Source organism: Protopterus annectens, chromosome 7.part1, assembly GCF_019279795.1.
Source record: "Protopterus annectens isolate FY-2018-M chromosome 7.part1, PAN1.0, whole genome shotgun sequence".
Classification (NCBI taxonomy): domain Eukaryota; kingdom Metazoa; phylum Chordata; order Ceratodontiformes; family Protopteridae; genus Protopterus; species Protopterus annectens.
In genome coordinates this window covers 299,790,031-299,816,234 of record NC_056740.1, presented here as the reverse complement: position 1 = coordinate 299,816,234, position 26,204 = coordinate 299,790,031, and the positions used below count along the sequence as shown (strand labels likewise).

The 26,204-nt window shown below is 39.5% G+C and overlaps 1 protein-coding gene across 3 annotated transcripts in view; it reads right to left on the bottom strand.

Moving 5' to 3' along the window:
• LOC122807740 (laminin subunit beta-1-like) overlaps nt 1–26,204 on the bottom strand; it is a 2,263,691-nt gene that overhangs the window by 1,501,798 nt on the left and 735,689 nt on the right. For all 3 annotated transcript variants that reach the window (XM_044078727.1, XM_044078725.1, XM_044078726.1), the window contains one exon: nt 23,146–23,315. In XM_044078727.1, the coding sequence (XP_043934662.1) occupies nt 23,146–23,315 (170 nt within the window). The remainder of the gene's footprint in view (nt 1–23,145; nt 23,316–26,204) is intronic.

Here is a 26,204-nt window from a genome sequence, read left to right as displayed (position 1 = left end):
ATGGTAGGCAAGAATTCTACCACTGACATTTTTTACATCTGTGGAGCAGACAGTGCTGTGTTTATTGCTTTATTTGTATATTTCTGGGGCAGGCAGTGCTATGTTTATTCCATTATTTATATATTTCTTGGGCAGACAGTGCTATGTTTGTTGCTTTATTTGTGTATTTGTTGGGAAGACAGTGCTATGTTTATTGCTTTATTTGTATATTTACGGGACAGGCAGTGCTATGTTTGTTGCTTTATTTGTACATTTGTGGAGCAGACAGTGCTATGTTTATTGCTATTTGTATATACTAAGTCCCTGCCAAGTTTCAAACCCAGGACCCCTGTCAACTACAGCACAGTGCATTTGCCCACTAGGCTACCCCACTCTAAAATTCAACTTTATTTAAATACCCTTTTGATCTTGCCATTGGTCAGGAATCAAACCCAGGTCTCCCACATGGTAAGTGAGAAACCTGCCACTGTACCACATTTTTTACATCTGTGGAGCAGACAGTGCTATGTTTATTGCTTTATTTGTATATTTCTGGGGCAGACGGTACTATGTTTATTGCTTTATTTGTATATTTCTGGTGCAGACTGGGCTATGTTTGTTGCTTTATTCTTATATTTGCAGGGAAGACAGTGCCATGTTTGTGTCTTTATTTGTATATTTCTGGGGCAGACAGTATTATGTTTATTTATTTTTATATTTGTGGAGCAGACAGTGCTATGTTTATTGCTATTTGTATATCTGTGGAACAGACAGTGCTATGTTTATTGCTTTATTTGTATATTTCTGGGGCAGACCAGGCTATGTTTTTTGCTTTATTTGTATAATTGTGGGGAAGACAGGTCTATGTTTGCTGCTTTATTAGTATATTTTTGGGGCAGACAGTGCTATGTTTTTTGCTTTATTTGTATATTGATGGGGCAGACAGGGCTATGTTTGTTGCTTTATTTGTATATTTTTGGGGGAGACAGTGCTATGTTTATTGCTTTATTTGTATATTTGTGGAGCAGACAGTGCTACGTTTATTGCTTTATTTGTATATTTGTGGAGCAGACAGTGCTAAGTTTATTGCTTTATTTGTATATTTCTGGGGCAGACAGTGCTACGTTTATTGCTTTATTTGTATATTGGTAGGGCAGACAGTGCTATGTTTATTGCTTTATTTGTATATTGGTAGGGCAGATAATGCTATGTTGCTGTTTTCCCTACTTGACCTGCTCCACCCCAACCAGCATACTTAAGTATGCTGTAGAAGGCACTGAATCCACTCATATCACTAAATAGGTATCCAGAAATCTGACTGAACTGCCTTTGCAACAAAACAGACTGGTTGGTGGAAAAAGTACATTTCTTGGTTTATTTATTTATTTATTTAATTATTTATTTGTATTTCTTGCTTGATTGCTGTGTTTAGTTTTTAATGCAATGTTTTATTAAAAGTTCTGGTTAGGAGGAAACAAAGCTATGTCTCCAAGTGAATCATAAGACTTAGAAGTTAATTACCTATGAATGAGGTAGGAGCTAGGAGACAGTTTTTTCTAATTAAATGGAAAATAAGCATCCAAAGGTTTCCAAGAGAAATCTGAAAAGTTTTCCTACCCACCTCATTTCCTCTTGTGTTCTGAAATCCAGTGGCTCTCAATTATTCCACACCTTATGTTAATTTGATCACAAACTTCCTTCCCACTTTTCTTTAATTGGATCTTGTTAGTAAGCACTAACGTTTCTTTTTCTTCCCTTAAAGTGATTTATTCATTTATCTTTTCACTGTTTTCCATAGACCCAGATTATTTAGTACCCACAGTTAACTGCAGGTGTAAGCAAATTTTCTTTAGACAAAATCAATTGAGCCCCCCTTCCCTGCCATTATTGTAACTAAGCTAGTTTCCAGAACTTTCAGTGTTTTTTACTGATTTATGATCTATGCCATATATTCTTTGCTGATTCTGTTAGCTGGTGTCTGTGTACGAACTCTGTAATCATGGAGTCCTAATTTGCTTTAGCTTCTTCCTTAGCCAACCTGTTAACACTCAATTTTCTGAGGCCATGTAGCAGCTTATTGGCAACTCACTTCTTCCAAAGCATACTAGTTCCACCTTTGAGAGATGTATCTGTCTAACTTGGAAGGTAATCTCACCATCCCGCCCACTGTCAGTAAACTGCAACCCAAACCCACTGCATTACCACATCACAAAAATAATACTTCCATGTATGCTGAGGAAGTAAAGACATTTCTGCTTAAGCTGCCTAGATTTCCTACCAGCTTACTTCAGCCACCAAGCACAAATATTAATGCCACACTCACATCCGTACCCACATCTGCTCTTACTGGGAGGCTGCACCCATAAGGTCCCATGTACATACAACACATTCTAGAAATGTTTTAGTCATTGATGACTCCATTGTAAGACTTTCTGGGGTGGATAAGGATATGGTGATAATTAGCTGCATCTCTGGTGTAAGGATTAAGGCTGTCACTAGAGCCCTTGGGTCCTTGCACTCACCCCAGATAGAGTTACATTCTTGTAGTTACCCATGTGGAGGGCAATAATCTTAGGCATTCCACACTGTGAGAGATTTAGGGAGACATTGTTGAGCTCTATGCTTAGGCCTTCAAAGAGGACAAGGCCCTGACATTCTGCCATCACCAACAATAATGCACAAATTCAAGGATGTAATAGTTAGCTTCAATAACTGGCTAATAACTGGTGTAATTCTAGGTGTGTCCAGTATGTGTCTGCATGTGATGAAATAATCAATAGGCCCACATGCTTTGCCAGGGGATAGTCTGCATCTTTCACCCCTTGTTTTTTTGTATACTGGCTAAACATTTGTCTTCTCTCATAAAACTGTTTTCAATTACAGTTCATCTGAAGTACATCCCAGCATAGTAAACTCCAATTTTGATAATATTAAGGTAGTGCCGCTAAATGCCAGAAACCTAAACAACACAATCTATGAGCCTGAGGCCTTCCTTAACCTTAAGGAACTTGGCATTTGTATAATTACAGAAACCTGGTTCCATTGCAGTGACAGTACTACCCGCATTCCTGGCTACAACACCTACTATGCCTTCAGATCCACCAGCAACTGCGGGGAAGTATCTGTATTTATTCATAACCCCCTTGTTTCCCACCAAATTCCATATGATACAAGTCTGGAACTGGATGAAGTCCTAGTTACACTCAAAATCAATTACAACATTTTAGCCAATTCTAGATCCCTATGTATGACCACTTCAGAGCAAGCAGAATACCTTACGCAGTTAGAAGCATTAGCAGTCAAACCAAATACCTTTCTTATGGGTGACTTTGGCTAGCCACAAATAAACTGACAAACATTTAGCACCAAAGAGTATGACCAGAGATGTCTGGACTTTGTAAATGTCAATGTGCTTGACCAGACTGCACCACCCACATCCACCAGAAGTGTTAATCCTCTTGATCTTGTTCTCACCAACATTTCTCCCAACTGTACCAGCCTGCTTGTTACCCCGTCTCTAGACAAATCTGATATATAGAACCAAGTAAGAGCCAAAACGAACTTACAAAGCACAAAATGGTGAAACCAGAAGAGCCATGAAGCAACACCAACCATAAAACCAAACTGTTTATTGAGCGCTTTCGTCAGCAACATCAGCTGACTTCTTCAGAATACTTTCACCATATAGTCATCGTAACATTTAAAGTAAAAACTGATCACATGTCAGTAACAGGACTTTTGGCTTAAAGATACAAAACCCAAAACTTAGCAAATTGTGAAAAAAACATCTTTAATTGTTATATATGACATCAAAACTTGCTATAGGAAAAACATCCAAATAGTGAATAATAAAATGTTGTGCCTAAGCAAACTTTATAAATGTAGACAATCAACCAAAATGTGAACGTTATTTCAAGAAATTACTCAGGCTGACATTATCATTGAGACCAGGTGGACAGGTAGCAGTGACTCTAATTTGCCACCATAATTCTCTAAAATTGAGTAGCTCCTCCCAGGGTCCCCCCCCCACCGAGGGTCAACTGCCACTTTTTCAACAACTAAAAATTTAAAAGTGTGCCCAGGAAACTGCACTTTGTGTTTATACAGAGCACTATTAGGGTTAGCAATTTTAATATCCCTAATGTGCTTATATATCCTCCCTTTGAATCCCCTCTTGGTCTTTCCAATATAAAAACCTGAGCAACAACACATTGCAGCATACACCACCTCCTTGGTAACACATGAATAATTCCCCTGTGCTTTGATCTTAATACCATTAATACATATATTATCCACTGTAATTATATTAGAACATTGTGAGCAAAAAACACATGGCTTGGTACCCTTACCCTGTTGCTCTTTAGAATCATTCATTCTTTGAAGTAGTTCTTTAAAGGAGGCCCCTTTAGGGCGGGATTTTCCATGCAGGTCCGAGAGGATACACAATCAAGTGAAACAACCATTCTACAGGACTCAGTGAAATCGACAAGGGAGACAACCGCAGGGGAATTCATCCTGGGCAGGACAGAAACAGTCCAACAGATGGAATTAATGATCGACAAAAGTGTTGTTTTTGGTGAGTTGCTTGCTATTGACAAATGTTCTGGGCTAGAATATTTGAGCCCGGATTATAGCAGTGAGCGTTTTACAACAACAAGTGGTTACACTGCTTCTGTTAACAAGAAAGGTGATTTCATTATACACAATTATTCTGCATCACAGTTGGATTTGTGACTACCTGAGCTGCTTAGCAAAGGTTTCAATTTTGTTCCGAGTAGAAGAGCCAGCTTGGTGGAACTTATTATAGACTTAAAAGTCTTTGTTAGAAAACTGAATCTGCGTTTGATGTTTGGGTCAAATCTTAGTTACAACAATGCTAATAGTTTTCATAGAAGTACTAAGTTTAACCCCCCACTACCAAATGTATTAACTTTATTTGAAGCTCTTTGTGATTTTAATTTTAGGACATTATTGCATGGTAATCTTGATTTTAGTATGTGGAATTTAACAAGTAATGAAACAAGGTTATTAAACAAGTTGGTGGCTGACAAATCTTTGCGGGTTATGAAACCCGACAAAGGGGGTGGGGTGGTCATAATGACCAAGACTGATTACAACAACAGAATGAACGTCCTTTTATGGGATGGTACTATTTACGATGCGGTCTCAGTTAACCTCGTCAATATCTCACAACATAAAATAGATCTGGCTTTACAAGATTTGGTTGATCAAGGCTAGATAGATGTGGATTTATATAATTTTCTTTATGTAAAATATCCTAGGGTACCGAATATTTTCAGTATCCCTAAAATACATAAGAATTTTTATGACCCCCCCCCCCATGAGACCCATAGTCATTGTAATGGGCTCAAAAATGTTTGATATTGATATGAGGCTGAAACCTGTGTTGCAAGATGAACTACACATTTGTATTGATTCATGGCATTTTTTGAAAAAACTTAATGGAATGGAAGTGAATGTTGGGATTTCATTTTTAACTATTGATGTCGTGAATTTATTTAATGTTATTCCGCATTTTTTTAGGATTGGCATGGTTTGAGGAATTTCTTTTTGACTCAAAGAGTTTCAGTAACAATGAAGTTTCAGTTTTAGTTTCATTGATGGAACTAGTTTTGAAATTTAATTTTGTTTTTTTTTGAAGGTCAGTTCTTTATGCAAAAAACAGGGGTTGCGATGGGGGCATGTTGTGCCCCCATTTTTGCAAATATTATTATGCTCATGTGGGAACGTAAATTCCTCTTTAATTCCAAATTTACTGGACTATGGCAGCTGTATTGACATTATATTGACGATTTGTTTTTTATTTGGAAGGGGTATGAGAATGATGTAGAAGATTTCATACAATATATCAATAGCACTACTGACTTTCTTAAGTTTGCACATGTTTATAATAAGGATGCCAGTAGTTATTTGGATGTTTTGGTGAGTAAAGACTTCGACAATAACTGCTTAGCTAGCAATTTATATAGGAAATCTACATATAGTAACAGTCTGTTACATTACCAGAGCAGTCATCCTGAGCATGTCAAGAAGGGCCTAATGAAGGAGCAATATGTACACATTTCATATATGTTGACCAGGGATGGGGACTTTCATGACCAGAGTAAACTTATGAAAGAAATGTTAGGAGCAAGAGGTTATCCCTGTAAATTGATTGAAAAGGTTAATGATGAAGTCTCCAGCAAGAGGGTGACAGGTGTATTTAGCCCATTATTGAGTAAAGATAAGGAGAGGCTATTTGACAGTTTTGGTAACCAGGATTCACACCTTGGTTCTAGAGAAGGGAGAGCCTATGATTTTTCAAGATTATCATTTGTTACAATGTTTTCAATGTTTTGTGTTGATCACATTGCCATTTCTGATATTCTAAGGAAGAATTGGATTATTTTCAACAGTCAAGGTGACCTTTTTTATTCACAGAAGGGGTACCTCCTTTAAAGAACTACTTCAAAGAATGAACGATTCTAAAGAGCAACAGGGTAGGGGTACCAAGCCATGTGGTTTTTGCTCACAATGTTCTAATATAATTACAGTGGATATTATATGTATTAATGGTATTAAGATCAAAGCACAGGGGAATTACTTGTGTGTTACCAAGGGGGTGGTGTATGCTGCAATGTGCTGTTGTTGCTCAGGTTTTTATATTGGAAAGACCAAGAGGGGATATAAAGAGAAGATATATGAGCACATTAGGGATATTAAAATTGCTAACCCCAATAGTGCTCTGTATAAACACATAGTGCAGTTTCTTGGGCACACTTTTAAATCTTTAGTTGTTGAAAAAGTGGCAGTTGACCCCTGGGGGGAGGGGGGTCCCTGGGAGGAGCTACTCAATTTTAGAGAATTATGGTGGCAAATTAGAGTCAATGCTACCTGTCCACCTGGTCTCAATGATAATGTCAGCCTGAGTAGATTCTTGAAATAGTGTTCACATTTTGGTTGATTGTCTACATTTTTAAAGTTTGCTTAGGCACAACATTTTATTATTCACTATTTGGATGTTTTTCCTATAGCAAGTTTTGATGTCATATATAACAATTAAAGATGTTTTTTTTCACAATTTGCTAAGTTTTAGGTTTTGTATCTTTAAGTCTAAGTCAAAAGTCCTGTTACTGACATGTGATCAGTTTTTACTTTAAATGTTATGATGACTATATGGTGAAAGTATTCTGAAGAAATCTGATATATATATATATATATATATATATATATATATATATATATATATATATATGGGATCACTACATTATCTCAACAGTTTGAAATACCGAATTTCAAACTTTCGAGACTGTATAGCCGAAACCCCTAATTACCGAAAGACCAGAAGCGTGAATTTCAAAATCCCGATCATCAGGAGTTTGACATTCGCGCTTCTGGTATTGTGGTATGGTGGAAGGTCAGGTAAGTATCTATGTTTAAATGTGTTGGTTAGGAGTTTAGTGTGTAAGTGTGTGTTGTGACTATGATACGTGTGTGCGAGGGGAATGTAGGTGTGTGGTGGTGTTTCGTGTATTTGTGTGTGTAGTGTGACCTTGGAGTTAGAATATTTAAGTAGGGGATGTGGGGCGCACAACCCCCACTTGGGGGGTGCAGGGGGGCTTGCCCCCCTGCTTGTCTGTATTTTAGATTTGTGTGTTTGTGTTCTGGGGGAAGGTGTGTGTATGTGTGTGGTGTATGTTGAGTGTAGTTTTCGGTAGTTTGAATTTCGCGGTTTTGGTGTTTCGGTATTTTAGTGTTTCGGGTATTCAGTCTCTGGATTTTGGGCGATGGTAGTTTGGGTTTTCAGAATTTAGTAGTGGTTCTATATATATATATATATATATATATATATATATATATATATATATATATATATATATGCGTACAAGCTCCAGATAACTCTTCTATGTTCAGAGATGACTCCAATACTAATTCTTTACTATTTACTGATCGATCACAAATAGTACAGCATCTGAACAAACCTTGTAATTGAGGCTGCTTACTATTCTGAACTTTTACTCCCTCTTGGGTAGATGTATTGAAACATCCGTACCTGTCTAGAGTACCACATTGTGGAATTACCGCATCAACTCTATAATGAAATAAAAGAAAACTCTTGTCAATCATTAAAAGATGTCCAGTTCATCATTACAAAAGGGATTTACCATAAGGCCTTCTTCAGCTATATTCAGAAGATAAAATGTTATCTAAAATTCTGTACTGAACTTAATCTAAATGGTACCTCTTTCTCTGACCCCATGGACATTGCTAATATTCTTGCAAACAAATTTGTTTTCAACTTCAGTCCACCCATCCTCCCCTCCATTCAGGGGTGGCTTGTGTTATTGGACTGCAGGACTACTGCCCACCAAGCTGTAAAAGAAAATAAAACAACATTAAAATAAAAAGAAATTTAATGAAGGGCTTTTGAAACTTGCACTGGACTCGTTCATGAAGCTGACTCAGTTAAATATACCTGGGGGCTAGACTCAAACCCTGTACCTTGGGAACAGGTAGCAAGAGCTTGAATTCCCTACCCAGCACCACTTGTGAAATTTTTGCCTCATATTTTATTCTTGTGAAATTTTTGCCTCATATTTTTTTATGTTCTGTTCCTCATAAACTGTGTGGTTTTCTGGATTTTGAATTCACTACATAATGACAGGCATTTGAATTGCAGACTTCATATTATTCAGAAAGTACATAGTAACACAAAACCTTTTATTCTAGCAATTTTATGTTTATAAGATCAATATTTGAAAGTTGTCCCTATTTTTTGGGGCTGTATCCCACCATTATTGGCTTTGTCCAGGTTTTTTTGTGCTAAGAGGTTGAGAGCTATGGTGAGAACTGAATTCACTGAATATGTTTGGGGACTGTATTCCCCCATTATTGGCTTTGTCTAGGTGTTTTGTGCTAAGAGGTTGAGAGCTATGATGAGAACTGAATTCTCTAAATGATATCCATTTAGGTTTCAGTCTACTTGTCTTTCAGGAAACAGCTGATTTGGCATAATGGTATGTTGTGCTGACTGTAGTGCACAGGGTCCTGAGGCCAAGACTTGGCAGTGAAATGTATGGTTGTAACACATCATTTTATTCTAGCAACTTTCCAAGATTATACAAGCAATGTTTAAAATGTGTCCATAGTTTATGGGCTTTTGCCCCCCCTCCCAATAAATTTTGTCTTTTTCCAGATTTCTTGTGCTTCAAAGTTGAGAGATACAGTTAAGTGTCAAGTGGATTTTACAAGGAGCTGAGAGCTTGAAGAGAAATTTAGTGCTGCTTATGCTGAATCTGCTTGCATTGTTAATAGCACAACAGGTAGTGTACTTGCTTTTGATTCAGAAGGCTGGGGGTTCTGATCCCACAGTATATAGATGCATTGTTGATACTGTACTGTGTTGTACTTTTAAAGGAGGTGGATGCTGCAGTCCCGAGAATGTCCTCTTTGGTGGAGACACTTAGTAACAACAACGTTTGTCATCCATTCCCTATTGCAATATTACTACCTTATCATTTTTTAACGTAACATAGGCAATTTATTCCTCAAGGGCAACATGCACTTACTTTGTAAATGAAATATAAAGTTGTTTGCTAGCAGCAACCTCTTCATTAGTTACAGATCTCTTTAAAGTGGAATTATTTAGATGACTTTTACTTCTGCAGAGATTGTGCATATTTACTGATACTGGTTGATTGTAAAAGTGTGAATAGACTTTTATGATGGAAATGTTCTGAATTGAGCAGTTTTGTCATTATTGGTTTATGCATTGCATTGTTTACTGCAAAAATGTTTAAAACAATAAATTTAAAATACCCTTTAACAACTGTACTGTATTATACAAGGAATATAATTTAATACAATCAGGAAGGTGTATCAAAGAACACATGCATGTTTCCTGTGCAAGGGGCCTGTGATTTGAAAACAGCTCAAAGGTAATCTTTATCTGCCACTGGCCAGATGTATTTTCTTTGAATGTGGGTTTCAATGCTGTTTCAATGAATGTGAGTTTCAAGGGCAGAAAAGTTGTAATGCTAAGTCTATTTTCATTGTGAGACTGCATTTGCTTTGTTTAGCAGATGTCTATTAGTATTTGTGCTGTAAAATGTAAAATAAAACTTTTAAATGAAATCCAAATGATCATAGAAGTAAAGCAGTATGCACATTACAGTGTTTATGGTAAATGGGGTGAAATTGCCAAGTAATGGGACATTGGAATAGCTGCAGGGGGAAGCCCCATTCAACCATGTTTTTTGTGAGGGGGGTGGCAAACTCAGACAGCCCTGGCTGAACTATACCTCTTAACTGTCCAGATTTTTGCAGAATGAATAGATTTCTGCTTCTTATTTTTGGTTTGTTCCTCATAAAATTTGTGGTTTTCTGGCAAATCATTTAGGAAGGAGGTCACTAAATAATGAAAGACATTGAGTTTCAGACTTCATACCCTTTAGAAAAATGCATGCTAAAGCAAGACCTGTTATTCTGTCAACTGTCTAAGTTTATACAAGAGCAATTTTTAGTGCTGTTTGTATGTTTCTCCAATATATTTAGCCTTGTCCAGATTTCTTGCATTAAGAGGTTGAGAGGTATGCACAAAATAAATCACTTTATAGAATTAGAAACCTCTCAACTGTCCCTGATTTTGGCTCAAAATGTTGCTCTCCCCATAATACTCCCTCCACAAAATGGCACATTTGGAAGAAAATGTGGTGGAGGGTTTACAATTAATAAATATTTGTAATGGTCAGAGTTATAGATTACTTTTAATTTCAGAAATGCATGTAGATTCTCTTATTTTTTTCAGCTGCTCAAGTTAACAGTACTAATATTAAAAAAGTGTCCCTTTTTTGAGAGGTTCCCAGCTGGATTGTGTGGCTATTTTATATTTTTGCATGAAATTTTTGGTCCATATTTTCTAAAAATGTGGTTTTCTGGCAAATTAGTGGCAAATCATTAAAAATTGAAGTTAGAAAATAATGACAGACATTTGAGTTTCAGATTTCATACCCTTCATAAAACTGATACTAATGCAAGACCTACTATTCTATTATCTTTCTAGGTTTATAAGAGCAATATTTAAAAATTGTCCTTATTTTTGGGCCTTTGTCCCACTTCTGTATATGGCTTTGTCCAGATTTCTTGCTCTGAGGCTGAGAGGTGTGACAAATGTGTCAGGGCTATCACCATCAGCCAGAGACATTTTAAACTGTGATGTACTTGTTGCATCCCACAACCCCACGTAGTGACTCTGGATGTGTCCAAGCAAGGCAAGGAGCGGTTATGCAGTGTAAGTGTGCAGAGTATCCCCCCATCCAAGGTAGACACAAGTACTACAGTGGCTTTTCATCTGTCCTTGATTTTGCAGAATGTTCTGGTTTTCTGTCATATTTTTATACTGTTGATTTATGCTTCTTCTTATTCAGAAAATGCATGCCGTTGCAGTGCCCTTTTGCTCTGTGTTTAAGTAGCAATGCTTGAATGACCATCAGGTAAGCTTGTCTGAGGTTGCAAGATGCAAGTAAGCTTTAATACGCACACTGTTAAAGAATTACCAACACTGAAAGCCTTTTTGTTGTTGCCATGCAGAGAATATTTACATAACTAGATAGCGTATAAGCCTTAGGTATTGAAATGCATATTACAGTATTCGTAATAAAGAACAGGATTACAGTATTTTCAGAAGCTCATTACATTTGTTGGAGACTTGCAGTCATCTCTGCAGGCTTTACCCATAAACTAAACAGAATGCCAATCTATCATGTGTGGTCCATAACCTATGCAGTAACCTTTAAGCAATTTATCTTGAGCTTGTTTCTTGTTTGCTGTTCATTTTTTACGTTGATCATGTTTTCCCCATGAAACAACGAGATAGTTGTTGTCAGGCAGCAAGTCTTTTTTGGATAAGAAACATTTTTACAACTGGGGGTATCACAGAAATTGCTACTTTCAATGTGTTACTAGGTACTTTTATAAAGCTGAATATAAATTATAATTAGAACTGCAGTGTAAGGAGAAGTGGTTTGAGCTGAGTGCTGCTTGTTTTTTTATACTTGATTTTGACTGGCATTCCAGTAATGGTTTTAAAAAGTAATTTATTTTTTCATACCTTACAACCTTTTTGTTTCCATCTAGATATTAAGTAAGCTGTCATGTCGCCAATGCATTGAAATATTTTTTTCTTCTACAATTCATTTTGTCTTGATTAGACTCTCATAATGACGGTTTGGCACCCAGGGCAGCATATGTAATTAAAGTCCCAGTTTTTTTGGTTTTTAGCATAGCTCCACCCCTTTCTAGTTTGCCACACCACTTCCCATTGGCCCCACCCATTCAGCTGTCTTTTGCAGCCCCCCTTTGATTTGAAGTCACCAGCTGCCACTGCTCCATTACCCTCACCCCCCAAGATTAATTTGGACCAAATCATTTTGTGTTCTGATAATATCCCTGGATGCCTGCTGAGAGGTGCAAAGTTCCACTTCTAAAATCCCTCCATCAGCTCTTCAGTCTGATTTTCATCACTGGTCATGTTCCTGGTGGGGTGGAGAATGGCAGTTGTGGTGCCCTTGCATAAAGGTGGTCCAACTACTGACCCTGGGAATTACAGGCCTATCAATCTCACTAGTATTATAACTGAGAAAATAATCAATGATATAGCTGACCTTATATCCCTGGATACACATCAGTTCAGCTTTGTAAAAGGCTAATTGTGCCTTCTCAGACTAGCTGAGTTCATTGAAAGTTTTACTGAGGCCATGGATGAGAAGAATACAGTCCACACTGCTTATCAAGACCTTGCCAAGGCCTTTGACACTTTCCACCATGCTGGGAATGTTGATAAAATCTCCCAACTCAACATTAACCCATACACAGTTCACTGGATTGGTAACTGGCTATCTGGCAGAACCCATACGGTTAAGGATATGGGTATTTGCTATAGACAGAAAAATGGAACTAGTGGTGTCTTTCAAGGCTCTGTCCTTGGTCCCCACTGGTATATATTTCTGTGACATAAAACCTGATATCAAGAGACTCTTTGCTAACCTAGTTTGCTGATGATTGCATACTGGGGATAATTATTACATTTTATTCTGTTACTCTAATTCTGTAGGAAGAGCTTGGCCAAATAAATGTTTAGTGTGTTAATCATTGGCTTGCCCTTACATCATGAAGTGCAGCATTGTTTCCTTTGGTAAATCCTGCATCAATACTGCTTACCATATAGACAACATTCCACTTAAATTTGACATAGTCATTAGGGACTTGGATAAATGTCCTGATAACAGACTCTCCTTTGACCATCATATTTATGTTCTGGTTCTGGTTAGACAATTCTACCTTGCACAGTTTATCTTTTGTGGTATTTTGTGGAATTTTGTCAAAGTCCAAAGATGTTATAGTGACACTTTATCCATCCCTTATTAGACCATCATTGAACATTCTGCACCCTTTGCATGTACCTCACCAAACACCCTACCCAGCTTGAGACACCTCAACATTTCCTTACCAAAAAGATCTCAGGTCATAGTACCCTTAGTTAATCTGAGAAATTAAAAGCTCTGTTGCTCTACTGAGAGTCATAGGTTCATAGATGATTACTAGGCTAATGTCCACAAGGGCCTTTTTAAACCTAGCCATGCATCCCAAATCTCTGACAAGTTTTGGTACCCTTGATAAGTGCAAGCAGAGGCTTGGGAGATGAAACATTTAAAAGCAGGGGGTTGGGAGATGATTGCTTGTGTCCATTAGAGACATACGTGCCAAGCCAGGGATGAATTTCCTGTAACCCTTCCAATTCTCCAAGTTACACTTGAATTGGATTGGGGAGGAACTTTGCCTCACATGGATGGGGAGCCTGTTCCAGAGACAGGGTAGTCTCTGGGATACATAGCTGTCTGTCCAGTAGGTCCTAGTTATATCACAGGCAATGTTTAAGTCTTTAGAATGGATAATTCTGGTGCTGTTTGTTTTGCTGATATGCAGGAGGTCCATCAGAGTGGGGTCTGACAATTTCATGTATGCTAGGCATAGATCTCCCCTCAACAGCCTGTAGGAGATAGAATACAGGGATAGGTCCTTGAGGCAGTCTACATAGGACATTTCACTTATGCCCGGTATTCTTTTAGTGAGAAACCTCTGTGGACCTTCCATTTGTTGGTTATGCCCTGTTAAGTACATTCTAAAGGGGACATTGTACACACTGATAGGTCTGATGAATGCCGAATACAGCAGAACAATGACTTCCTTGGACTTAGATGCCATATCTTTGTTTACAACTTGTGCAACATAGAATGATTTCCTCACTACTGTAGACACATGATGGTCAAAGTCTAGATTACTGTCTATGTGTTTCCCCAAGTCCCTGTCTGCTGAGTGAACTCTAAAGGGGGTGTGTTGTCAATATGATAGTTACCAGGGGTGGATGACTTCCCAAAGTATACCATTATGCATTTCCTGACATTTCATTTTAGTCCATGGCACTGACAACAGTTGTTCCCCATTCATGAGGCATAAAGACTGTTTGGAGTCTACAGTTAAATATCAGTTCCAGAGAGTCTGATAGGTCACGTTTTATGATATTCAGAAGGCATCCTGTGATGTTGTCTGGGTCCATTGATGCAGTGTTCTTGGCCTTAGAGGAGCATTAAGGACCTGTTCCCTAGTGATAGCAGAGGTAGTTATACTGGATGGCATTTCATGAGGAAAAGTTGAGGGGGGCGGGAGAGGTAAAGCTGGGGCTGAATTTGTCACCCAGTACTTTTACTATGTCTTCTGGCTCAGTGAAGGTGGCTCCATTTACAATGAGCTTGCCTTTGAGGTTGCGGACATAGCTAAAGAATGCTTTGTGATTGTCCTTGTCTTTGGCCTGGGAGGCCAAAATTTACATCAAATTTGGCTTTGGTAGACTTTATTTGTCTTCTGAATTGTTTGTTTGGTTTGAGAGTGCTTTTATCCTGCTGCATGCTGCATCTCCTAATTTTTGCCATGATTTGTTTCCTTCTGTTATACAGTTTATTGATTTTGTGATTTCCACCAGGGTGGCTTATTTTTTTGAGTTAGTTCTGTACTTCTTCCTGGTGATTACAGCAGCCACTTTGCAGCTATTAGCATGCTTGCTTAGGGTTTCTGTGAGCAGTTCTGCGTAGGCAACAGTGTTCTCATGGTTTGTGGGGGTTTAAAATATTGGCTGGTTATCATTTAATAGCAGGAAGTTAGCCTTGGAGTAGTTTCTGAATATTTCAGTGTTAGCTGGGGTTCCAAGTTTTATTTTTACTTCCAAAGAGACCATTTTATGGTTAGACCATACCAGAAAAAATGTTATACTAGGTGGTGTGCTCTATGGTTGAACCCCTGGCTGGTAAACTAAAAAATCTGATCAAGGGAGTTTGTGTTTACAAAATCTAGGAATCTTTGTGTCTGTACAGTTGGTGTCATATAGGATTCCCAGTTAATAGTGAGGTAATTAAAGTCACCCATGATTATGGTATTGGGTTGGATAGTGAGTGTTACCAACAAGTTTAAAAACTTGGCATGGATTTCCTGGGTCATAGAGGGGGACTGATATCTTTCAAGGAAGGGATATTGGATGTTGTCTATTGTAATTTGAACAAGGAGTAGCTCAAGTGTATTGTCTTGTTTGACCAGCCTTAGGGTATATTTATTTTTGATGTAAATCAAGACACCTCCACCTATAGTCCCTGTCTGTGTATTGACTCTTGAGGGGTGATCTCTGTTTATCTTTCCATGCTATGAATGACCCATTACACTTTGAACTCCTTCATCTAAGTAGAACAAGTGGTAAAGCCAATATCCATTCTGGAGCCCTAAGCCTACATGATCACACGGGGAGGCTTGGTATAATGGTTAAGATCATAACCTCAAAGATGCAAAGTACAGGGTTTGATTGGGTGGCGCAGTGGTGCAGCGGTTAATGCTGTCGCCTCACAGCAAGAGGTTCTCTGGTTCGATTCTTGGCTGGGGTGCCTTCTGTGTGGAGTTTGCATGTTCTCCCTGCATTCGCGTGGGTTTCCTCCGGGTACTCCGGTTTCCTCCCACATTCTAAAGACATGCTTCTGGAGCATTTCTCCCCGGGCCTCCGCTGAAAACAGGATCTGTGGAACCTAGTCGGACTTTCCCGGTCAACAAATGTTAAATAAATAAATAAATAAATTCTGATCTCTGGTTATTGGCTAGGCTTGTAATAGTCTGCAGACTGACTGCTTAGTATTTATTATCCCTTTATCTGTACGCAGTTTCTTACAGATTCATCTGTACCTAGCATTTTGAGCCATGAAAGATCCAACACTATTTGACCTCCTATTCCTTCCCAGAACTAATGGCACCTCAAACACTTGGGTAAAGGAATTATACCTTCATCAGTAGATAAATTTGACACAGTGGCATGATAGATTCATATCCCAAAACATTCCTCGGTTCTGGAAAAAACTTCCACTACAGTCAAACAGAGTAGCTCCTTTGCCACCTTCAAGGTCAGCCAAGATAATTGGATGGGCAGCCTCAAATTCTCCTCCAGTCTATCTTATCTTGTCCTGCTTATAGAGGTAGCTTGTAAATATTTTTTGTCTAGGCGTGTAATGGTCTGCAGATTTATTACCTTGTACTTACCAATGAACTTATGAATCACATCAACAAGACCAGATGGTGTGACAGATACCTAATTCAACATATTCCCCATTTCTGGAATATGTTATCCTGCCCTGTAAAGCCAAGTACTTTCTTGGCAACCTTTAAAAGTAGTCTGGATGACTGGATGGGTAATCACAAATTTTTATCAGGAATGTGTGGAGAAGCTCTACTTAATGGTGAGCACCACTAGTTTCCCACCAGTAGTGGGTGATGTGTTTGAGCTTCTTTGATGGTTTCTTGTGAATGTAAGCTTAGTAAGAACCTACAAACTATGAAATGATGACATTCCCAGCGATCTTCAATATAACCAACTAGAGAGAGCCCATTGTATAATGCACTAGCCATCCAAATGTCCTTCCCTAATCTGACTGAAGAAGTGGTACTTTCCCAGAAGAGAACTACTCTCTAAATTGAAATGACATTATCCACTAGGACAAGGCCACAAATGTACATGATGAAACCTTGTACTCATTCCATGTGGTCAGACTCTGGAACCCCTTGTCAACTGCCCTCAGACAACCTCAAACTCAAACTAGTTTCAAGAAATATCTCCACACTCACTTATTTAACTTTAATGTCTGCCTCTGCTGTTCTTCTCCTTCTTAATCAGTTGTTTCCCCTCCTATTTCCTGTTGTCAAAACAGAAAGCTTTTCTTCTCATAGACTTTTTTCTTTTTATAAATGTTGATATGAATCCTTAACTTTTTTTCTTTTCTGCAATCTTGATCATGTAAATTAATAATGCAACATCCCATTCCACTTTTATACCCAGTACTCTAGATTTTTATACACTTTAGGCTGGATCTCTGTCAGCATTTAGCTCTTCATTTCTTTCTGTACTTGTACTCCCTTTCCCACTCTTCGACAAGTGGGGTAATCTTACAACTTTCTCTAATGCAATCCCACGTTTCATTAATTACTGCTACTTATCATATTCACCTAGACATCTAGTTTATATTGAATCTATAATCACTATATTTCAAAGATTGGGTACTTACGTATTATCACAACTACATTACAAACAAGTCACTCTTGTACAAAACACAATTAACAGGTCACAGAAAACGTAAGTACTGACATTTGTAGTCATAAACACAGTGAAAGAGAACTTTAAAAAACTTTTGCCTGTGTAAAACTTCTTGTTAAAGAGAAAATCTTGAGAAGAAAATGGGTGTATAAATCTAAAGTTCAGACCAAAAATATGAGGCAAAAAATCTGAACATTCTGCAAAAATCTGGATAGATTGTGAGGCATGAGGCCCCCCACAAGTACCAGTCTCAAACTGTGAGCAAATCTAGTGGCATTGATATATTAATTTATTTTTATTAAGTACAATGAATGTCAGGATCATTACTTTCTACTTTCTGTCTCCAAAATGTAGAACACTACTTCTTGTAATAAGTTTGGAGCAAATGGGCAAAATGTGGAGCACTCACCAGCGGCTTCAGTCAGGAAGCTTAGCAAGTTGTTAACCATTTATTTATATTTTAAACAAGTAGTTTTGATAAGTAAATATTGGGTCATATTAATTATGGGTATTTGATAACAAAATTATTAATGACTGTGTGCATAAACCCTTTTGGGAGGAACAGACTATACTGAGTCTCAGAATAAGGATGGCTCTTTACAAGGTAAATGCCGCTAAACTGGTATAATTGCTGTCACTCACATGTTGTATACCTGCCAACTGTCCAGATTTTCACTTCATATTTTGGTCTGCTCTTCATAAAATATGTGTTTTTCTAGCAAATCGCTGAGAATTTGAGTCATTAAATAGTGACATACATTTGAGTTACAGACTTTATATACTCCCAAAAATGCATGCTGATACAAAAACCTGTTATTCCATTAGTTTTCCAGGTATATAAAGTCCATCTCCAAAATGTAGAACACTACTTCTTGTAGTATGGTTGGAGCAAATGGCCAAAATGTGGAGCACTCACCAGAGATTTCAGCCAGGAAGCTTAGTGACCTGTTAATTGCGTGTTGTTTCTAAAGTGGTTGCGATAATACGCAAGTACCAAATATTGTTTATACTCATAAAGGGTCATAGGTTCATAGGTTCATAGGTTCATACTAGGCTATCTGCCCGAGGGCATTTACAAGCCTAGCCCATAGTTTTGTGGCTTACGCCACCCCTTTAGTATGGGGAACTATACCCATTATTTTGCTGTGCCTCTGTCGAGCAGTGACACTGAGGTAATCCCTGGGGTATAGCTGCGATCTCCCATCCATTGGTCAAGATTTCTCTTGAACAAGGCCAGCGAGGTGCTCTGCCTCACATATACCGGGATTTTGTTCCACAGCATAGGGAGTCTTTGGGTGATGAATTTATCCCTCCAGCACGTCCTATTAATAGCCGTGTCAAGGTTTAAGTCTCCCGCCCTTGTGGCTATGACGGATCTAGATTTTTTGAGGTGAAGCATATTCATCAAATCTGGGTTTGACATGGCCTTGTATGTTAGGCAAAGGTCACCTCTGAGCAGGCGGTGGCGACTGAATAGAGTTGGAGTTCTTTCAGTCGGGCAGCATAGGACAGATGTTTGAGACCCTTTATCCTTTTGGTGAGGAACTTTTGTGGCCTCTCAAGCTGCTGCAAGTGTCGGGTCAGATACATTCCGAATGGGGCATTGTACTCAATCATTGGTCTGATGAGTGATGAGTATAGGGAGACTATGACCTCCCTTGATCTAGATGAGAATCCCTTCATGATAAGGTGGGCAATGTAGAAGGTCTTCCTAACCACCTTGGCTACATGGGTGTCGAATGACAGACTACTATCAACTTGGGTCCCCAGGTCCCTGATAACTTCTTCTGTGCTCAGTGGATTGCCACCTATTTGGTAGCTAGGGGTAACCTTGTTTTTCCCGAAGGGTATGACTATGCATTTTTTGGCATTTAACTTTAGGCCATGGCTCTGGCACCAGTTATCCATTTCTGTGAGACCCTTCTGAAGGATATCTGTGTCAGATGTGTTTTCTACTATGGCGCCCAGTTTGCAGTCATCTGCAAACTTTGTCAGCCATAACCCTCCTGTGTTTGCTTGTACTTCGGAAAAGTAGATGCCAAACAAGAGTGGGCCCAGGACTGAACCCTGTGGTACACCACTTGTGACAGGCTTTGAGTCTGACATGGCGCCAGCAACTCTGACCCTGTGTGTTCTGTCACTCAGCCAGTTTGCAACCCATCTTGTGATGTATGGGTTAACATTTAAGCTGCTGAGTTTTTCAATGATACCCGAGTGGGGTATTGTATCAAGGCCTTCGCCAGATCGAGGTAGGCTGTATGGACTGCCTTTCCCTCATCAATGGCTTTGGTGACTGTTTCGAAAAAGTCAACCAAGTTTAGAAGGCATGATCTGCCTTTGACAAAGCCAAACTGGGATGGATCCAAAGTCTGCAAATTCCCTATGTCTTTATTTATGAGGTCCATTATGATCCTCTCCATGGCTTTGCAGATAAGGCTTGTCAAGCTGATGGGCCGGTAATTTCCAGGGTCGGTGGAGGCACCTCCTTTGTGAAGTGGGACCACAGTTGCAGTGCGCCACTCCCTGGGTACGTATCCAGAGGTAAGACTATGATTAAACAGCTGTCCTAGCTGTGGGTTTAATTCCTCATTGAGTTCGTGGAGCACACAGCCGGGGACACCATCAGGTCCCATGGATGCTGTGTTTTGCTTTGGAGAGAGCAGTTCTCACTTGGGCGTTGGAGATGTTTGGGGGCTGCAATCGCTTGGTATAGATATCTCTCCTTTTGGGGGGGGGAGTTTGCACTGAACCTGTCAGCCAGTATGTTGGCAATGTCTGTAGGATCAGTAATCTTCACATCATTTTGAACTAGTTCTGAACATATCTGGGAATTTCCTCCCAGGTTTCTAACATAGCTAAAGAAGGCCTTATGATTGTCTTTTGAGTCTTTAGCTATTTTTCTCTCAAAATTTGCTTTGGATGATTTTATGAGAGCTCTTAGTTTTTACTTATAGTGATCAAGGGTGTCTTACCTTTTAAGGATTTTGCTCTATCTTGTAGTAGCTTCCTCCTTTTGTTGTAGAGTTTGTTTATGGCTGGGGTCCACCAGACTGGACGCTTGCCTTTGGTACAAAGAGTCTTTGTTTTGCTTGGGATTGCCTTATCCATGCAGTCCTGCAGGTGCTGGTAGAAGGCATTTGTAAGTGATTCAGCGGCTTGAGTACTGTTTTCCGCCGCTCGGGGCCTTAAAGGAGACCACACTAGTCTTTAGAAGTGTGAAGTCAGCTTCGAGAAGTTCTTTACTGTGGTCTTTTTATTTCAGGTGGGGTGGGATGAGGACCTCCAGCGAGATTAGTTTGTGATCTGATCTCACCAGTGAGGGGTATACTTCCGGTGTTGAACATTGTGCTCCCATGTTCGTGATGATGAGATCAAGTATGTTTTCTCCTCTTGTGGGGATGGTGACTAGTTGTTCCATGGCATTTGAGTTTATGAATTCCAGGAACTTTTGGGCTAGGGTGTTTGGGCTTGAGTAGTGTACCCAGTCTATATTAGGGTAATTGAAGTCACCTAGTATGATGGTGTTTGGTGATACATTTATCCCCTCTAATGTTTTCAGGAAGGCCATGTGAGGTTCCTGAGTTTGTGAGGGTGGCCTGTAACATGCTACAATTTGCAGAGCAGTCTTGCCTATGGTTAATTGCACCTGGATGGTTTCCGATGCATTGTGCGTTGCCACCAGTCTGGAGGTGTGGGTGTCCTTGATGAATATGGATACCCCCCCTCCTTTCTTGGTATTTTCTGGATTTTGGGGCTGGAACGCATGATATGAGGTAAAACCTGATAGTGCTGGGGTGCTCTCAGGAGCCTTGAACCAGGTTTCTGTCACAGCACAGACATCGATGTTCTCCATACTGAGAAGGGCCTCGAGTGCGTGCATTTTGAGATTTAGACTTCTGGCATTGAGCAGCATTACCCTTAGTTTTTACCTTTTTGTGTTCTAGGGTGGTAGGTTTAGAATTTCAGCCTTGCCTAAAAAAAGCACTATGGGGGTGGCAAGAGCCTTTGCCAATATCCGGAATCCCAGGGGTGACAGGTGCAAGCCGTCCCTTGCGAAGCAGTGTGGCTTGTCCAGCATGTCATCCCAGGCAGACAGACATTGGATCCCCTTTGAATGACACCAGAGTTTAAGCCAATTGTTAAAGCTGATCATCTTATCTCTGTATTGTGGCATCATTCTTGGTGAAGGTAGGATACTGCTCAGGGTCAGGGTCATACCTGCCTGGGCTACATAATCAGAGAGCTCCTCAATGTCTCTTTTCATGTAGTCCAAGGAGGTACGTCTCAGGTCGTTTACACCAGCGTGGACAATGACTGAGTCGTATTTGTACCTGCTGTTGAGAGACCTGAGTGCATGCGTTATGTGGCGGATTCTAGCGCCTGACAGGTAGCTTACTGTGACCTTCTCCTTACTCAGTCTGGTGAGCGGGACGTCAGTGTGTCTGACTATGGAGTCACCAATGACTAGTGTGTCTGGCATTGTGTTTGGCCTTAAGGGCTGTGACTGTTTGACACTCTGACTGTGAGGTCTATGTGTTGCAGGTGTTGTGTTCTGAGGTGGTGGTTGTTTGGGTGTCTGCTTTGGTGGCCTCTGCTGTTTTGGTAGATTTTTGATCAGAGCCTCCGAGTATGTCTTTGTGTGTTTATGTGTATGATTTGAGGTTGAGATGGTACTATGTGAGACTGGGTCTATATTGTGTGTGGTAACCTTTTCCTCCTGACTGGTCTTGCCAGTCCTATGTTGAGAGAGCTCAGCCTCCAGTTTGGCCGTATAGTTGCATCTCTCGCATGTATTTGTATTTTGTGGGAGGAGGAGAGGGTTGTCTGTGTACATGAGGCAATTGTAACATTGCCTCAATATTCCCAGGTTCACCAGCTGAGCAGGAGAGGACACTAGCAACTGATCCCTCGACATGCTAGAAGGACTAGACAAAAAAACTTTAAAAGAGATTCCGGGGGACGTGGGTGACCGAGAAAATGGGGGTTTGCCTTTTTGGGGTGCTATCTATAAGAGTGCGGTATCAAGGTAATAAGTACTGTAGGAGCAAGTGCTAGGTTTAACAGATAGAGAATAGTCTACTTGGAGTCAAGTAGAGATGATCTTTTTAGTTATAGGATACGCTGATTAGATCAGTAGTATAGTTCGAGGAAGGTAGTTACTATCTCTTTGTGTGTTTTTCTCTTAATAATTTTTGGACATTTTTTCCCAAGCTTCCACTGAAAGGGGTTTTGCATGACCAAGTCATACCTTCCAGGTAACCACATGCAACTAACTAAATAAATAAAATTAAAGAAATGAAGTTTAAAGCACTTGATTTGTGAATGTTTTTCTTCCTGGCCAAGATTTTGTTTTCTTTAAAATAATCACACATATGGGTATTTGGCGAAGCTGCTTATTGCTCTCAGCAGAAATTGTGCTACAAGTAATGTCAGTTTGAAATTTAAACGTGGCTGAGACAGTTTAACAACTTTAGTTCAAAAGAGACACTTACCTGGAGGTGGCTAACAATGCAGAACTCTGTTGGGCCCTGAAGACCACATGTAGAAGTGGCACTGAGGTTGTCAGCTCGGCCAATCAGGAGATTCCCGGTGGCAGGGTAGCAGCTCCCTTCAACACAGCCAGACAAATGAGGGAATTGTTCTTCACCTAGCAGATTTGAATCTATAATAAATTAGAAGCAGAGAAAGTAGAGAGAGATGACAAAAAAAAAAAACATATGAAGAAGACAAATGCAAAGTACTTTTGAAATCTTCTATTCACAGCCTGGTACTCTACTTCAGGAAGACTAGAAATAATAAACAATACTGGAGCCCCTAGTTGATTTATGTAGCTGTCAAACTGATATGAGAGTAGTGCATCTCAACTGCTGCCACATCTCTTTCACAACTTCAGGAGACTGGAGGAGCAGTGATTAACATGATAGTTAAACACAATTAAGTATGATGCTTTGTCAGTTTTTTCCAAGAAAGTAGATGTTGCTTAAGTAATACAACAAAACATTACCATTCATTAGAGAAGCATGACCAATCCTATTGAGGTCTCTGACTAGGAGTAGCAAGGATGAATGGAGAGGTAAGTGATTGGGCATGGTACCCACCACATCCCCAGGTAGGTGAGAGAGAGAGAGAGAGAGAGAGAGAGAGAGAAACGGGGTTAGGTGGGAGGGACAGGGTCCTACACAGTGATTTACTTGAACATCTATATTTTTGGTAAGCTGCTAACACACTGTGTTGCAGTACTGAGTCTTGGGAAGACTTGCAAAGCTAAGCTTGAAGAGATGTATGGTAAGAAGTCAGGGCCAGGAAAATAAGGATATGTAGCATGGCAGACACAAAACTGGCTCTGGCTCTCGAAACTGCACAAAGATTATAATGCTTTGTGAAGGTGTGGACATATGCCAAAGTAGCTGCTTCCAGAATGGACAGAGTTGTTACCCCTTTTTGGAAGGTTGTTGCTGTTGCCTTCATCCTGATAGAATACATCTTTATGGTGTTAAGAATCAGTTGCCCATGATGGGAATGCAATTGGCAATCAATTCCGATATTGTTTGTTTTCCCATAGGTCTCTATTCCTTGTCCTCTGCAAAGGAGACCAGAAGTTGATCTACCCTGTTAGGGAATTTGGTTCTATGTAGGCAGAATCTCAGCTGCCACTGAACATCAAAGAAAGCAGGATTCTTTCTCCCTTGTTCTGGGAATATATGAAGAAGGCTAGGAGTTAAATGACCTGGTTAAGAGAGAAGTCTGATACAGTGTTGGGTAATCAGTCCAAAGGTTGACTATGTTTTTGTAGAAGATCAGCAAAGTTCCTTGCACATCAGGGCCTGCAAGTCAGAGATAGACCTGGCAGAAGTTAAGTCAAGAAGAAGAGTGGTTTTCCAAGTAAACACCTTAAAGTGTACTGAAGCATCTGGCTCAGTGGGAGGTGTAGTGAGCTTTTCTTATACAAAGTTGAAGTCCCAGGTAGGTGTAGGGCCTTCAAGATGGTCTTTGATATAAGATCAACTTAAGAAATCATTTTTTGTGGTGATGAGAGTAAACAAGGATACATATGGACAGGCGTGCAAAAATTGTTGAAGCATGTACCTTGATGGAAGAATAGGACATACCTGTTTTTGTATATGAGAGACAGGTATTCTATGGGCAAACACTGGAAATGTCATGACTCACTAGAGACTGAGTGGCCAAAATAACAGATGTATATATGTCAGAAATGCCATTTCTCAGAATATTCCCTTTTCTCCAAGGTATGGCAATCTCAGAGCTGATATACATAAGTTCAGGGTTTGTGTGGGTGGTTGGGAGGTTTGCCTCTCTGCAAAAAAAAAAGTTTTAAGAAGAAAAGCAATTTTCGAGATTCATTCTTCTCTGGGTTTTCCATCTTTTTGTTTTTTCAGCTTTTCAGCGCTCGACATTTCGAGTACCATCATTTCAATAGGAATCAATTCTAGGATTTAGGCTAATGAAACTTTTCTAGAAAATAACTTTGCTTTTTACAGTCAGCAATATATGACATTCTGGTATTTGGTTCTCTAGCTTCCTTGACAATAGAGATCATATCCTCAGTAAATATATGTCTAGAAGCAATTCAGACCAAATCATCCAAGCTGCGAGGTTCAGTGTTTTGAGATTTATTGACACATTTGTTTTGGAAAAAGGAGATCCACACACAGTGACAGTATTCTGGTTCTCACCCTGCTGAGTGACAGCAGGAGGTAAAACCAGTATTGTCTTGGCAAGTGTGGTGCAAATAAAGATCTTCTTCGGCCCTTCTTCTCTTATTTTCTGCAGTACCCTTGGGATAAGGAGTAATGGAGGGAAGACGTAGAGAAAAAGGCCTATCTTCCATGATCCTTTTTGAGGAGTTCTGGAACAGAACCTTCTCAGTTACTTTTTTTCAAGTAGACATAAATCCATCTACTTTTGATATACTCCACAGGTGGACTAAGTAAACAAAGATCTTTTTTCAACATCCATTCATTGGGATCCAAGACAGACCTGCTCATGTTGTCTGCTAAACATTTCGCCTGTCTTAAGATATAAGAGGCTATTGGTGACAGCTGCAGTTACTGGGATAGCTGCCAGAGTTCCATGACCAGTTTGCACAGATGGTAAGAGAGGGTATCTGCCTGCTTATTGACACACCACTAAACTGTGGCATTGTCCATCATGATTTTGATGGGTCTCAATGTCAGTTTGTTTTTGAATGCTAACATCTCTTTTATACTTATGTGTTGGCTTGACATATACCTATCTCATGTCCCTTGTACTCTCAAACTTACTTCTGGACAAGTCTGAGTTGTCTGTGGTCTGCACATTGTAAGTCTCCTGAGTTTTGCAAGAGACACTTAGGTTTTCTCTGATGCTGTCTTCCCAATACATGATCTCCTTGTAGTGAATCTATCAGACATATTTTAAATATAGAAATACGTCTGATAGAACATTCATTCATCTACCTACTTAACTATATAAACTACTTGAAACTTCAACAAGGCGACTTTATTCCTTCCACAGGTAGGGCATCAGAGAGGGAGAGTCTCTGCTATCTAAA